This window comes from Chrysemys picta, chromosome 9 (genome assembly GCF_011386835.1).
Source record: "Chrysemys picta bellii isolate R12L10 chromosome 9, ASM1138683v2, whole genome shotgun sequence".
NCBI lineage: Eukaryota > Metazoa > Chordata > Testudines > Emydidae > Chrysemys > Chrysemys picta.
The window spans coordinates 75467372-75481713 of NC_088799.1; the positions used below are offsets into that span (position 1 = coordinate 75467372).

Here is a 14342-nt window from a genome sequence, read left to right on the forward strand (position 1 = left end):
TGCAGTGAATATACTGCATGCTCTGACATTTTGCTTTAAGACACAGTCACATTATTGTACTCGCCTGAAGATGCAAAGAAGGAAACTACCCTGATGCCAATGTTAAGTGGCATGCTCTGGATTCAGAGACAGGTTATGTGCTCCATAACGCACAGCATCTGTAGGCAAATTAAGCTGCTTTCTATATGTATTATAAACCACTTCTGAAAGAATAATTTGATACGGAATCCTCTCAGGCTGCAGCTATCTTCAAAACAAATTACAAGTTTTTCTAAAATTCCTCATTCTTCTCCTCCCCACCACTTCTTTTCTTGGACTCATTGGGCCATATCTGCCTCCTGTTCAAGCAGTCAAGGTTCTCCAGGAATGAATTTCGCCCAGTCTGTAGAAAATAATAAGATTTAATAATACTGAGGAATTAACTCATCCAGGTACTGGTTAAGGCATTGACAGTGCTTAGAGCAATTGTAATGCCTCTCCGATGTTGCTTGGGAAAATAAGAGGCCAGTTGGACTGACGATAACCCTCCTTTGTTCTGATCCCTAAATTAAAAATGTGGTGGAGAGCAAAAGCCTGCCCCATATTTCTTCTCATGATTGGGCGGTTTTTTTCATTCCTTTCAAATCAGCAAGAGACCTGCTGTTAATCTGTCATTTTTGTGTGTGTTTTTTACAGGACACAGGACAATGAATCTACACGTCAAGTAAGCACTCGGAGCAATCCAGTCCAAATGGTCACTATTTGTTGGTAATAACAATGGGGCAGATTCTCAGTTTTGAACTCAATGAAATTATGCCAGTTTACCCCAGCTGAGGATCTAGCCCAATCTGTAATGTAAGGAGGACAATCTTTGATAGTTGTGCACTCCTAGTAAACAGCAGGATTCCTAAATATATCTATAGCAATATGGTTTTAAATATGATGTTTTTAAATGTGTACATTTAAATAATTTGTACCATTATTTAGTTGCTTGTGAGGGGCAAACATTAAAACTTTTTTCCTGCGTATTTGCCTGTAAAACTGACAAGATAGGTAAAAACCTGGATAAGATGTGTGTCACTTAAAAAGATTCCCACTGTAACTATTTAATTATATATCACTTTCATCCTCCCACAAATGCTGCAGCTGTTTTTCACAACACTGCACAGTCTTTCTCCACAGGAAGTGAAGTGTAATATTGTCTCCAAAAGAACTTAAAGGGAATTTAGATTGACAAATGCAGACAGACAGATTAGTGAGTTACAATCTTTAACTGCTGTGATTCTGTTGGAATTTGGCCAAGTGGATCACGGGCAGAAATTGTTGTTCAGTACCAACTTGGTGGAAAGAGTGCCACTTACTAAATCATGTATAGCATGTCCTGCAGCATGTAGGTCATTCTAGTCTCCATCGACTTACTGAGCAAGTCTGTCCATACTTAACATGTAGGATTTGATTTGATCAGATCACATCACACGCTAGTGTAGCTGCAACTCAGTGTAACTTTTATTTCTCCAGAATAGGAAAATAATGAAGTGTTTATTATTTCTAAAATAATACACATTTTAAAATGACACACTTTTTGCTTATTCATCAGCAAAAAATAAATATGCTTCAAACTAATGTGTCTCCGTCTAAATTAGCTTTATATACAATATAAGATATAAATTTTGGAAGTTTTCTGGATATAACTTGATCTGTGTGCATGCCTTTTCTCAGAGTTTTCTGTCTTTCTCGTGTTTTCCAAGCAGTAGAGTAATTTAATAAAGAGATCACATTGTGATATACAGGAAGAATTCTTATTTAAGACGTCGAAGCCAACAAATTGGTTTGTTTTTCTATCTTCATTATTAGGTAGAAGATATTGAAGGTTTGATTCCTAAAGGACTGTCTGAGTTGACAAAGCAGCAAATTCGCTATCTCCTGCAGGTATGCAAATGGAAAATATTACTTGCAAATCTACAAAAAAACATAGTTAATTTGAGGCAGTTAGTGTTTGCCTTACACCTGGAAGCACAGATGTCTTACACATTTTTATTCTATCTAATGTAACTATGAATATTATTCCTATAAACATCTAATCCTTTTTTGAATCCTCCTAAGGGTTTGGCCTTGATGTCTTGTGGCAGTCATTTCCACAGACTAATTATCTTTTTTACACTATTCACATTTCCTCTTATCCGTTTTAAATCTCTTGCCTTTCAGTTTCATTGGAAGTCTCCTTGCCTTATGAGGCCGGATTAAATAGGAGCATCTGGAGTACCTTGTCTGCACCTTTCCTTATTTGGTCATACTTTATATTAATAAGTGATTAATAGATATTTTATTAAATTGTTAATAATTTTGTGTAACTGACAGATAGTGTTGTTTTTAGTGAATGAAAAAGTCTCATCCTTGTAGACATGGATTCGGATTTCAAAGTACAAGTGACATTAGCAGCTCTTACAATTCTGTTTCTATAATTAGTTAGCTGCAGAGTAATGTAATTTCTAAGTTTGCAATTATCTAACACGTGTCTCTAAACAGATTTGCAATAAATCCCATACTGTTAAACTAAAGACAATCAGTTTTACTATTCTCGTTGTTTTGTTATTTTCAGTTATTGTCAAAGATTACATCCCACAAAGAAGCTGAAACCAATCCTTTTCTTTTTTCTAGATGAGAGTGACATCCGATAAATCACTGCGACTTGTACTTTCCACTTTTGGCAGTTTGCGCGAGGAGCTTTGCCATCTACAAGATGACTTAGGGGTAGGTCATTGCAAAATTTAGATTCCATTGCCTAATCTCTTTGGTTGGTTGATTTGAAGGCCAAAAGGGACCATTATGATCATCTAGTCTGACCTCCTGCATAACACAGATCTGAGTTTGTTACATTACATTGTTTGAAGTATTTGCAAGAATCAGCTTTAGTACATAAAGAAAAATTTAGACTAGACTAGTATCTTGTCCCAGCAGCAAACTCCACTGCAGTTACCACTGTTGCATGATGACTTTCCCTTAATAATTAGCTGTATAGGTAATTGCCTGTTTTGATGAAGGATACTCTGATACCAGGATGATGTGGAAGACAGGACAGCAAAATAATAAACCTATATATACTGTGGAGGATTTATATCTACCCTTACTTGATGGTGCTTAACTTGATCACATGTAAAATTATAAAGAACAAAAATACAAAAAACAGAACCCAAAATATTCTGTTGAACAGAACGAGACAGGAGCCAGAGCTTTCCCAGGGGCTGGCCAAAGACCAAGGAATGAACTTCGAAAGGAACAAAGGACCATCGCAAACCTCACCACCTTCCACTCTAAGTGAAAGGTGCATTTCTTTGATCTTGCCTTCTCTAACATATGTTAAAAAAATCCAAAACACTTCACCACACACACTTCTTCCCCTGGGGGAAGGATGAGAGAACAAATGTGACATATGTTAGTCATGTTGTTTAATGCACTACTATCATGAGATGAGAATCTATATAGAAAATAATGTAACCATGGACACTTTGGGCTAAGTGTGCAGTATTGTAACAGAGCAAACAAATCAAGAATAGTATTTAAAGTGTATCCAACAAAACAGATTTAGAATTAAGTACTTATTTGGGGGTTTTGTTTCATTTAGTTTGACTTTATGATGAGCTGATGAATTAAAATAATGTATCTATTTCTTTTAAAAATAAGGGGATCATTTTCTTATTTATACTGACAAATTATAGAATCTATTCATAACAAGTACTTTTGTCTCATAGAAATTGGAAACTGACAAGATGTTACTAGAGAAAGATCTGGCTTTTAAAGAATCTCAGGTGAAGGAGTATGAAACACTGTTGGCATCTGTGAGAGAGAATAATCGCCAACAGCAGGTACATTCATATATTTATTTTGAACAAATTTACTATCCCCCAAGAATTCACACTTAGAATAAATACTGAGCTCTATGAACAACTTTCACAAATCTATTCTTGGTATAACAGCTTCCAACAAAAAGGAGATAAGTTAGAGATCAGCATTCTCTGTACCATGTGAATGTGTTGTTCTGAACAACTTTATACAGTACTGTTACTGGAGATGTTCAGGCATCTAACACATAGGATTCTGGCTAGGAAAATAAAGGGTCCAATTCTCATTTATACTAAAGCCCCATATGCTGCTCTGCCCATGATATGAAGCCTTAATATGGATCCAAATAATTTTTTCTACTTTAATTTTTAAAAATGTATTTGTGTGTGTTTAAAAAATTTGTATCTGTCAGTTGCATGTGAATGAGATCTGGAAATGTGTTCTGTGTAGGATATGGTAATTGCCAAAAATATCATAATTCATAGCCATTCTAGCAGAAGCAATACGTTGAGTCGGCTAGTAATTTGTTTACAATTTTTTTAGTAATGCTCCATGTACAACTGAAGTTGTTGTCCGCCTGTGAAAGCCAATTAAGAATTTAGCCCACTATATCAAATAAACATTGGGTAGTCTTTTGGGGGGAGGGAATTTTGTCCAAAACTAGTGATTTTGACGAACTTCCTCGCTTGAAAAATCCAGTGCTAAGGTTCATAGCTTCTTCTAGAGTGAAGTTGCGCATTCTAGGAGGTAGGCCAAACTCTTTCCACACATGCTTACACCAACACTGGATACAGTTTATACACTAAAGGCCTGGCGCAGGGAGGTGCTGACTGCCTTTAATTCCCATTGATTTAACAAAAGTTAAATATGTGCAGCATCTCCCCACAGCCGGCTCTCCAGCTGATATGAATCAGCTATGAATAAAGTTATGTAGGACAAGAAGTTAAAAAATGGCTCCCCATAAGTAACTGTATACCCAAAACTGAGCTTTGCTCACAGACAATCCTTGAGACTACCTCACTGACCATATCTAAGAATTTTTTGTGTACTGCTTTCATAGCAAGGACTCAGAGACAGTGCTTCAAAATGTCGTTCATTGGAGGAACAGATCATCTCTCTCCGGTATGCTGAGGGAGAGAAGGACTGTCGGTTAAAAGAACTGGAATACTGCAAGCGTGCCTTGGAACAAGAGATCCAGAACCTGAGAATGCAGGTAATGGGTTTTTTATTTTCTTGTCAATATTTTTTCACTCAAATCCAGCTGCACTAGATTTAGAATTCTTTAGAAGGTGGACATGTAAAGATAATTTTAATACAGAGCAAACTTGTTTTCTCATCTGATGATACATACTTTATATCCTTATAACTGTATTAAACTGTATAATAATAAAGAGTGCTATAATTTTGTTTTGCATAGACCTGTTCTAATCCAGTGATACAAACCACCACAGATGAGCTCTCTAGTCGTTACGTGGAGATGATTAACAACCTGAGAGAGGATAAAGATAGAGAGATCCGCAATCTTAGGGTATGTTGGTTATCTTCTAACATATACATTCATAATCATGTATGGATTTCTGAGCAAAGTATGGATATAGGAAAGTGGCAGGTTCCATTTTCAAAATTACAAAATGGAAAAAGCTTATACCAACCAACTATACATACTTCAGGTATTTTGTGGTTTGAAATTAGAGATAGTGGTTTCCGTTTTGGACCCATTGAAATCCTGGCCTTACTGTTCACGTTGTGTTTGGTTTATAACTAAAAGTTCACTCTCCAGAAGCAGATTTTACAGACTCTTTTCTGACTCCAAAGTGGGTTGGCAGTTTTACTACACATTAGAGACTTGTGAGTTGAGCATAAACAAAAGGTTCACGTATCTTGAGGGGATGCAAAAACTAACCAAAAAGGCAGCTTTCATAAAATAAGACAGATCCTGATTTAAATTGTACCTATAAAACCTCTGTCACACCAAGGGTACTGTATTTATATTTGGCCTGCCTAGAGATCATTCTAACTTGTGCTGTAATTGATAACCAAAAGAATTTACCAGAGTATGCTGAGTTTCATAAACCTACTGATACCAAACAAAATAAAAGCACCAATGAACTACTACTAAAGTAACAGTGTTAACTCGGAACCACTCCATTGCACCAAAAAGGAGCTAAAATCATTTAATTGAAGTTGACCTATTCTTGAATCTCCCTGAACATTTTTTTTAATATTCATCTGGTTATTTTAGTGTAGTTTCTTGCTGTGTGAGAATCCACACAAACATAAGGGGATGACATCTACAGCGCTGACAAATGTACCAAGTGGACAAACTGGAAATACAAATCTTTTTTCCCTTTTATTTCTGTTAGAGTACTCCAAGGTAGTGTACCAATAGCAGATATAAAACTTTATTTAAAACTTTTAAACAAGTTTAGTGTTCCACAGTTTTGACAGAAGATGCTGTTGGGGATCTAACTTTTAACTAAGCCATCTTTTCTCCTGTACAGGTGTGTGAGAGAAAAAGGTGTTAACTAAAAACAAACCGAACAGTTTTAAACATATGAATAAAATTGGCTTCTCCTGTCAATCAAGTTTAATTATCCGCATTCTACCGGTTCTCCAGTTGCCTGTAGCACCTTTCAGAAAAAACAACATAGAAAAACTTGAACTTCCTCCTTTTCTTTTCTCCCCCCTACCCTCCCCATTAAAATAAATAAATTAAAATTCATATCTTTCTGAAACATAAAGCAGCAAAAAAAAAAAAAAACCAAGGGGGCACAACTCCATTGTTTGTTCATTGTGGGTCAGCTTTATTTAAGATATGTAGACTTCAGAGCTATTCTTTTCCTTAGATTCCTTAGCATGTGTATAACTATTTATTTTAAAGTCCCAGCTAAACCAGTTCCAGCAAGATATTTCAAGAAGAGATGGAAGTAACAGTGACTTCCAGATGAGGCTGCATGAACTTACTTCAATGTTAGAAGAGAAGGAGACTTTTATTAAACAGCAGCAAGAGGTAAGAGTGTTCATTTATGCTGCAGTTTTATAAGGTCTATTATAACTCTTACCCTGTTGCGGACCATAAGAACATTCAAATGTTAACTGTGTAAATCATTAGAATTTAAGGTGGAAGAGAGAGAGCGGGTGGGATAGAGAAGATCTGCCAAGATAAGAGATCAGTGGTGCTGTTTCCTTTAATTGCTCTGCTACATGTAAACTACACTTTGGTTTGCAGGATATTTCTTCCATCTAGAACTATAAAATTCCTCTGTAAGAATCTTTAATACTTATCAACAGCTGCCCCTTCCTTTCCTCCATGCTAAGTGGATGCCAGTGGACTCTATGAGCATGCTTCATAGAGAGGGGAATTCTGCCACCTGTTCAACCTTTGTGTCTCCTGAAACAGGAATAAGTTTTTGCCCAACCCCTAGTAATAACGTTGACTGTTAGGTAGAGCCTGTAGGTCTTTCTGTGACCCAGTCTATTGGAATAAAACTTTATTCCATTATGTTTAACTTTAAGGTTAAAAGGTGTTTAACCTTAAGTATTTTCTTGTGACTTTAGAGTTAACATTTAGTGAAGAGTTCAGAATTACCATTTTTATTTTTGTTTTCCCTAGGAACTCTTTAGGTTGAAGCAAGAAAGATTATCATGCAATCAATCCACAGGTGTAACAAAGTCTATCATCACAAAAAAGTAATGTAGCAATACAATTCTTTTTTAAAATGTTTTTTAATTTTCATTTCATTTAAATTTCATTTAATTTTCAGTAATTATACTGGTTTTCACAGAAGCAGTTGCCTGCAAATGTCAGGTTACAAGATTCTCTTTTAAAATGTTTATTTAATAACAGTGCTTAGAAAAAACTCCACATCCTCTCCAGACATTTTTCTGCTTTATATAGTCCCACTGACCATATTAATGAAGTGTTTGGAGGATGTGAAGATAAATGAGTGTGTTCCTTCCTCTGAATCTCACTTGATAAACTAAACCTTAGAAGGTTGTATATGTCTGAGAAATGCCAGTGTTCTATCCTATTGCACTTCTTATTCAAAACGTGTATTTATGGCCAGAAAATATCAGAATAAATATGGCAACCTCCATCCTTATGTGAATGCTGATTTAGATTTGCTTGCTTTAGGGATAAAAAATATGTACTACTATTTTGCTCTTCAGAGGTTGACATAAGGCATTGGTGGGAGCAAGGCTGAAGTGTAAACACTGACATAAGCTGCAAGGGCCCCATTTCACCTCCACGAGAGGTGTAGGACTTATGCTGGTGTAGTTAGGATGTTGGCTGTCTTGTCAATTTTCACGGCTCTGTGAAATTCACCAGAAGGCTGCTCCCGGGGAGCACAGCAACTGACAGGAGTCCGGGTGCGGATCTCCCTGCCAGAGACAAATAGCCCCGGGAGGCTGCCCTCCCCCCTGCTCCTGGCAGGCTGCCCTCCCCCCTGCTCCTGGCAGGGAGTTGCATGGAGCTGAAATCCCTGCCTCTTAGCCTCAGGCACTGCCCCTCTTCAGTCAGTGGAAGCATTCCTGATGTGGATGCACACCACTGACAGAAGGAGGGTAATGTGGACATCAGCCACTGCGGTAATTACTGTGGTGGCTGTAAGTGCTGTAACATAGGACATGTCTACACTACAATCTTAAGTCGACCTGAGTGAACTGGGCTCTCTTCTGAATTGCGTAACAATAAACTTTAAAGGCCTCGCTGCTTTTTTTTTTTTTTTTTTTTATTAAAGTATACCTTGTTTGTGTATGGGGTGTGAAGTCTGGAGACTGATCTGTATTAATTTATGAATACTGTATGGCTATATTGGGTTATGGGAATGTTTACTCTAAGCATGCATTGGTTTAGTTAATAGCATGTTCTAAGGAAACAAGCAGGAAGGTAACAGAGTGGATTCAGATAAAACACCTCCTGGCAAACTGATCTGAAAGTTAAGCAACAATATGAGAGCTATGATGATGCATCATGCAGGATCCAGCCAAAGCTGCAGCTGTTTTGCCAAGGCTAGGAACACACATGTCAAAAGAACAGTAAACAGTTAAAAAGTCTGTACTGTTGCCATTTTTTTTTTTGGCCTCTGCTACTGTATGCCTGTGTCTTTGAGCACCCCTTAATGCTAATTAATGAGTGTTGGACATAATCATGGCATATAGTTTGTAATTAGTAATGAGTGTTTGGCTTTAAAAAAAAAAAGGTTAGAAGTGTTTCCACACATATTAAGTGGATGCCTTTGAGGAGAAAGAAAATTTTGGTTGGTAACCAGTTAACTAAAGCCTTTTAAAAACTATGTTTTAAATATTTACTTAACTCTTTTTAAACAAATCTGGGTGCGATAACTAATCTAGAAATGAGTATTGTGGGGGAAAGGTAGAATTTGGTCCTCTAAGGCAAGATACTGCTTTGGATATAGGTGTTTAGAAAGCTTAACAGAGACGTACAATATTCCACTTACAGTTTTGCACAACTTTTTATACAGGTACATGAACCAATATCCAATCCTTGGTCTCCTGTCTGATGACTACATGGTTTCATCACCAGTTAGACAAACAGAGACTATTGTAATTGAGAAGACTGAAGCAATGTAGAAACATGTAAGCTATCCATGTTAGTTATATACCATTTCTTGTTGTCAATGTGCAGGTTCAGTACTCTAAAGAAGCCAAAAATGGGCCTGTAAAAAGCATTATTTCAACAAAACCTATTTTGGAGGCTTCTTTTCTATTTCAGTAAATAAAGTAGCAAAATGAGCAATGAGTCAGTAAGAACAGCCTAGAGAATGTTTCATAATAGACAAGTACAGTGACATTTCTAAAAATGGTCTATGCATGTTAGTGAAGAATAATAAATAGAAACAGCCTTTACTTTACTTGTACCTCACATCTTACAACCCTACTTTTAGCTTTTGAAAGGGTTACAGTTTTTATTGATATTACACCATAAGAAGTACTGAAAATGTGCCCTATTTTCTGTTATCTCTAATAGGATGTACCACACCCTCAATAAACTAGTAGTACAAAACTCAAAGCCCAGAGACTCTGGTGGCTTCAAACCACCTTTATGCCCTCTGAAGTCTGGGCTGCTCCTTTGGCACTGGAGTCTGGTATAACTGAGACAGTTACAAGCAGCTTCAGGGTTGCCCCACAGCATTGCCTGGAATTTCTGCTTGCTGTAAACTAAAGCCCCCACCCCTCCCACTACATATAATCTCCAGGGCTTCTGAGGGGATCCTCTGCAGCCAGCCTTACACAGTGCCTGAGGAGTCCTCCACCAGTTGGAATCAGCATTGGTTGTAGGGCCCTTTTACAATAGGTGGAGCAGTGCATAGGGCTTGCTTTTGGATACAAGTAGTTTGCAGACAAAGATTCCTGGGGAGCAGTACTTTAACCCTGAATATAAATAATAAATATACACCCAGCACCATAAACTTAGCTGGCACTTCACACAGATAAACCAATTCCTTTCACTGAAGAAACAAACACATGACAGGTAGGAAAGATTACTGGGTTTTAAAGAGAGAGTGGAGAGCATGATAGGGGAGAACTGGGAGGCTGTTCCTGCTGTAGGGGACACCATAGGAGTAAACTCAGTTCTGAGTACAAGGAGATGTAAGAGAGGATTGAGAGGGGAAAGGTGGTGGTAGAGGTGTAGAATTTTTTTTTTTTTAAATCGATAAGGGCAGGAAGCTGGAATTTGAAATGAAAGATAAGAGTCCGATGTTTGAGGTGGGCAGGGTGAAAGTGTTTCTAACCCTTCTCACCAAAACACTCCTGCAGAGAGACCACGCAGGTAGAGATTGATCATCTCTCACTTTGCATAAGGTAATGTATAGTCAGGTGTTTAAACAAGAGGGAATTTTAGTAACTGAACATGGAAGCAGCAGCAAAAACAGAAAGACCAGAGGAGTTGCCAGTGAAGAGGAAAGCAGGAAGTGGGATTAGAGGGAAAAATTAACAAATTAATTTTGTAGAGACGGAGTTTGAGATGGTGGCTGGACATAAAAGCAAATTTGAATGAGGGAAGAAAATGGGGAGTAGTTCTAAAAAGGGAAAGTAATAATGGAAGACTAGGCTTTTTGTATTTATTCAATCATCATCAAGCCTAAAGGAAATCCAGATGTAACAGGGCATGTTCAGGCCTGGGTACGCAAAGATGTACATTTAAAGAAGTCACAAGGGGGAGTTGGAGCCTGTTTGAAAGTTAAACATGTTTGTTTATTTCATTACAGGAGAGAAAGAGCGAGTACTATAAGCTGAGAGAAATTTTGAGTTTTTATCTCCTGCAAACACCAGAACAGCTCCCTAAATGAAAAATCCCTCCCACACTTTAATGGGAGCAGGATTTCACCCCCTAAGTCAACGGCATCAGGTTTTCACCCAAGATCTTTATACAGTAGAATCTCAGAGTTACGAACTGACCAGTCAACCACATGCCTCACCGGAAGTATGCAATCAAGCAGCAGCAGAGACCAATAAATACAGTACTGTTAAATGTAAACTACTTAAAAAAATTTTTTTTTTAAAAGGGAAAGGAGCATTTTTCTTCTGCGTGGTTAAGTTTTAAAGCTGTATTAAGCCAATGTTCAATTGTAAACTTTTGAGAGAATATCCATAACATTTTGTTCAGAGATACGAACAACCTCCCTTCCCAAGGTGTTCATAACACTGAGGTTCTACTGTAGCAGGTTTCAGTTGAAAAGAAATTACTTTACTTAAGTTACAAACCTACGACAATGTAGGTTTATACTAGTAGTGTTTTATTTTCAACTTCACCTGTAACATTACAAATGCTACTGTAACAACAGATGAGGCAGTGTATTTCAGTTACCAAAAAAAAATTATCAGCATTTAAGCAAGTTTTTGTCATTGAAATGTGGTGGTGGGTATAGGTAAAATTTTCAAAAGCACCTATGTGCTCATTACTGCAGTTTTTAAAAATAAATAGCAGTTGAGTAGCATGCTACCATGAGTACCAGAATATTTAAACCTGGATGCTTAAAGTTAGGCATTGAATGGGAACTAAGGCTATTCACTTTGGTATCTGAGTCCCCTGGAAAGTCAGATACCTATTTATATAAAAACACCATGTTCCTTGCATAGACTTATTTGTAAACACTTGTACATGTACAGCAACATTTTTACATATGTGAAATCTAATGTGATGTTTGTTTTGTGACAGGAATAACTTCCATTCAATTAACTGCTTATTTCTTTTAGGAATGAGCAGCTGGGACCGCCACTGGATCTGTTCAAAGGCGCTCATACCAAATGACTGTATCATTGCTTTACCTGCTGCTGTTTTTCATCATTAAAAGGTTCAGTTTAATATTTAGAACCAGGCCTTTCCCTGAACCCCTGTCTAATGTGTATGTGTTAAAGACACACAGTGGGAAATAATGGATTGTGAAAAGCAATGGCTGGCCTTACTCAAAGCAAGCAATTAACTTCTATCTGATGAAGAACATGCATTTTTCATAGTCTGCCCATTTCAACCACTGTGTCGTAACACACACAATACTAGCATTACGTGCAGTTAAATCCCAGACACTACATTCTCTATGGAGATGAAAAGCAACATACCATTTATGATGTTCAGTCATTCCAGACCACGTTGAGTAAAGGGGTATTTTCCATTCCTTTGTCTTACTTGCTGCATTACTAAGGAGAGGACCAAAAACCCCACCTATATTTAGTTTGCATGTTGGCTTTTTCTCTGCATGCATGGTGAAGAATAATTGTCATAACAGTTGTGAACGGTAGAGACAAAATTACATCGATTACAAATGACGGTAAAGTTTGACATGTATCTCTGTGGTAAGCACGTCAGCATTTCTTGCAAGGGCGGCACTCATGATTTTGATACACTTAAGTGTTTACAAGATTTTCTAGCAGTAGAAACTGGTACCACTATTTTAAAGTGTTACTTTATTACTTCACGGATCTTAGATCTTATCATCTGTCCATACTGAGATCAAATGCTAAGTGCAGCCAAGAGGTGTATCTAGAACTAATGGAAATGTAATCAATACATAAAAAAAGCACACATAAAAATTGTGATCTCAAAATGGCATGAGAAATTCTAGAAGTAAAAGTTACCTCTCTGAAAATTTCTCTACATAAACTAACCAAAATGCTTTAACTTGGGAGCAACTCCATCCAAGATAAACTCCCTCCATCCAGCTCCTCAGTGCTGGGCCATAAGTGATGAGTACCAATTTTGCAGATATATTTTATGAAAAACAACATCTCTAATTTGGCAAAATAATCTTGTAAACTTTTAAATTTAAGGTAACTAAGTTTTAAAAAGTGCATTAAAGATCATATGAATAAGTTTTTGACTGAACCTTTATAAACTGAAAAACAGCTGTGACTATTTGTACCAGGCATAGTTTAAGATTCTTGAAATTTACTTGTAAATCAAAATTTCAAGAATGTGGTGTATACATTTTTTTTTTATATTGGAAAAAGTAGAATGAAAATAGTGCTTGGGCTATATTCTGTTGTTAATGGAGCAAAATTCCCACTTGATTCAGGACCACAGAATGTGTCCCAATGATTTTGGTGTAAGAGATAAAATAGAAAAAGAAGTAATTTGAAGCAAGGGGGTAAGGTTTGAAAATATAGATATATAAAAAAAGAAGATACTGGGAGAAGAGGAATTAAGGGATCTACAATACTTAAATAGGTGCTAGCTTTTAAATGCTTTTGTAAAGGTTTTCCTTTTCTATTTTTCTGTGGATTGATTTAGTTATAGGCACTTGGAGTCCATTTTATATCCATACAGATGGTCAATATATATGTTGGTGAGAGTACTTGTGACCTATGGGTGATAATAGCTGGGAAATAAACATTCTTTGTCTATCAATAAAATATCGTGTGCAAGTTTAATTTCCTGTTAACAAAACCTTACAGCCATGCGCCCATCTGCTTTAGAAAACATCTAATACCTATTGTTTAATTCTTTAGATACATTAATTGCTCTAATCGGCTAGGCTACTTCATGCTACATTTTTATTTAACACTGTTACTAGACCCCAAATCCTCCATGCAGAATCTAAGGGGAGGAGGCAGAGTATGGTGAAGGACACTCAGGGGAGAGAGCCAGGCATAAAGCTATGCTTACTTTATAATCTGCTGCTGGTTTATGGCCCTTTGCACCACCAGCGTAAGCACAAAGAAATTATCAATATTTTTAATTTTGAGAATATCAAACAGTTACTCTCCCCTCTCCACCCCAAAGTCACAAAATACAACTAAAGACTGTCAGGTGGGGCAAAAATTTCTCAAAAACATTGAAGGCAACTTCAAAACTTGACCATTCAGTAGGGACTAATCCATTCATCCTTACTCAGGCAAACTGCCCATTGACATTACCTATGGTATCGCAACTACAGACTCACTGAAGCTTTAATTTGCTAGAACTCAAATATTTCCTTCATTCTAAAGCAACTTTCCTATTTAGAGCTTGTTTCTGCCCTTCTGAACCCAATGGGTTGCTTGCTGAAGCCCTAGATAGC

The 14342-nt window shown here is 37.0% G+C and overlaps 1 protein-coding gene across 1 annotated transcript in view; it reads left to right on the forward strand.

Annotated features, from left to right (window-relative positions):
- POF1B (POF1B actin binding protein) overlaps positions 1-13695 on the forward strand; it is a 41388-nt gene extending 27693 nt beyond the window's left edge. The window contains exons 5-14 of the mRNA XM_005284568.3: positions 676-703; positions 1834-1908; positions 2638-2730; positions 3729-3842; positions 4880-5032; positions 5237-5347; positions 6701-6829; positions 7433-7509; positions 9306-9420; positions 12043-13695. Of these exons, the coding sequence (XP_005284625.2) occupies positions 676-703; positions 1834-1908; positions 2638-2730; positions 3729-3842; positions 4880-5032; positions 5237-5347; positions 6701-6829; positions 7433-7509; positions 9306-9414 (889 nt within the window). The 3' untranslated portion in view covers positions 9415-9420; positions 12043-13695. The remainder of the gene's footprint in view (positions 1-675; positions 704-1833; positions 1909-2637; positions 2731-3728; positions 3843-4879; positions 5033-5236; positions 5348-6700; positions 6830-7432; positions 7510-9305; positions 9421-12042) is intronic.
- The last annotated feature ends 647 nt before the right edge of the window (positions 13696-14342 follow it).